This window comes from Glycine max, chromosome 17 (assembly GCF_000004515.6).
Source record: "Glycine max cultivar Williams 82 chromosome 17, Glycine_max_v4.0, whole genome shotgun sequence".
Lineage (NCBI taxonomy): Eukaryota > Viridiplantae > Streptophyta > Magnoliopsida > Fabales > Fabaceae > Glycine > Glycine max.
The window spans coordinates 31,217,610-31,219,729 of record NC_038253.2 but is presented as its reverse complement, the minus strand read 5'-3'; the positions used below and the strand labels follow the sequence as shown (position 1 = coordinate 31,219,729).

Genomic DNA, 2,120 nt, shown 5'->3' with positions numbered 1-2,120 from the left:
TTATCCACTTTAATTTTTTTTATTTAGTAAAATTAGGAATTAAAGTCATCCATATTTTACAAAAAGTTGTTTGAAGCAAGTAATTTGACATTGTAATTCTTTAATCAAAGTCGTGAGATCAATTCTCTCTTGGATATGGAATCATTAATATTTCAAAATACTTTACTTTTTAGTGGATCAATTTGATATGAAGGAGAATTAATTAGACATCTAAATCTAGATACCTCTTAAATCATACTAAGAGAGAAGAACACTTGCAATTTTGTAAATTAGAAAGAGCAATTAGCTAACTTACATTTTTGTTAGTGTGTAGGTTCTTTCAAGAATTTCTCGGTTGAGAGACACCTAAACATTGATGGCAACAAAAGCAAAAGAAAGTTCTATTGTTGGGAAGGAGAAGAAGGCCCCATCATCAAATTCTCACACCACAACCACCAAAAGGACCACCAAACCATCCACAACAACAATAACTACAAACTCCACTAACAAGCCCGACTCAACCCCATATGAGAAAAACATCCCTAACTATCTCAAACCGGGAAAAACCTCACTCCCTGAGTCCCCCACTTCCAAACAACCAAAGAGTAACTCTCCCAACAATAAGACTTCTATGGCAATCAGAGGAAGATCTTGGGACAAACCATTTTCCTCTTTAAACTTGACAAGATCTTTAACAACTCCACGTACATCTTCCATTGGCCCAGCTAACAAAAGCACTATCCCTTCCATACCCATTTCAGATAGGACCTCAAAGGCCCCAAGTGATGGAAAAACCAAGCCATTAGTCACAAAGGGTACAAAGAAAACTATCCCTACTAATACTACTACTTCTACTAGCACTAAGAAGGTAGCTAATAAGGATCATGCTTCTATTAAGTCAACAAAGGGTACTCCTAAAGAGACTAAAAAAACTTTAAAGGTTGAAACTGAGCAAGTTAAGGAAGTCACAAAAGTTGAAGTGATAAAAGTGGAGAATGAAGAACACAAAGGACAAAAGGTTGAACATGTGAATGTTCATGTTTTTCCAAATGTTGAATATGAACATGAGATTGAGCATGTTCAAGGGCTTGAGAATTATGATCATCCACCCCATTATCAAGTTGATGATGAGAGGGTCATTTCTATAGTGCCAGAAGCTGAAAAAGAGTCACTAGAAGAGAAAGCAAAGGATAAGGAACATGAGTTAGAGGAAGATAAAACAAACCAAGATAAAGGAGGAAACAATAATGAGAGTGATCACCAAGAAAATCATGAAGGAAAATTTGTTGTTAATGATGAAGGTGAAGGTGAGGGTTGTGAAATTATAATAGAAGATCACAAAAGTGAGAACAAAAACAGTGAAGAAGCGGCAATAAAGGAACAAAAGGAAGCAGTTGATAAAGTAGAAGAGAACAAGGTTGAGGCAACGCCATTAAAACAACAATTAGGCGAAAGGAGACATGGGAAAATGGAGGCTCAGGTGTCCAATGATGAGATTGAAAAAACTGTTAAGCTTTTGGAGGAAAGGAAGAACAAGGTGAGGGCATTGGCTGGGGCATTCCAAACTGTCATTGATCATCAAACAACATCAAAATGAAGCATGTTAATGTGAAAAACTACTTTTCTAACACTTTATGCATATAAAGGGAACACCGATAGAAGAAGAAAAAACAAACCAAAATCAAAACATGGAGAGGTAAAGAAGTTTTTCTGATGTGTACATGGCTTTCTCGTTACAAAAATTGAAAAGTGATGCCTTCAAACTTAGTTGATTTGTTAACTTGGATTCTAATTCATTAACATCTGTAATTAAAACCATTGTAACATGCATATATTATTCAGTCTTTGGTCAATGTAATAGCTCTCTTCCTTTTATTCTTGGTTTCTTTAAGAGTTAAAGCTTGTGTTTGATTCATCGGGCATGGCTATTTAGCTACAATAATTTGACTATTGTTATAGATATTTATGGCCAAGAACTCTCACATTACACTATAAGTTAAAAATTGTTTTTTTTTTACTTCATTTAATATATAATTTCAAAATTATTATATTTGGTCATACTTGTACTCCTTACCCTTGTTGCAATGAAGTTACCTAAAATACGCTATACAACAACAATTAATTAAGTATATGCAATGATA

The 2,120-nt window shown here is 34.3% G+C and overlaps 1 protein-coding gene across 1 annotated transcript; it reads left to right on the top strand.

The window, feature by feature from the left end:
* Positions 1-312: 312 nt before the first annotated feature.
* LOC102666755 (cell wall protein RBR3) lies at positions 313-1,813 on the top strand. Its single transcript, XM_006601544.3, has one exon. It carries the CDS (start codon positions 356-358, stop codon positions 1,574-1,576), a length of 1,221 nt encoding a protein of 406 aa, XP_006601607.1. The 5' UTR covers positions 313-355; the 3' UTR covers positions 1,577-1,813.
* The last annotated feature ends 307 nt before the right edge of the window (positions 1,814-2,120 follow it).

Coding starts and splice junctions, on each gene's coding strand:
- LOC102666755 (XM_006601544.3), top strand. CDS start 356: ATGGCAACAAAAGCAAAAGAAAGTTCTATTGTTGGGAAGGAGAAGAAG.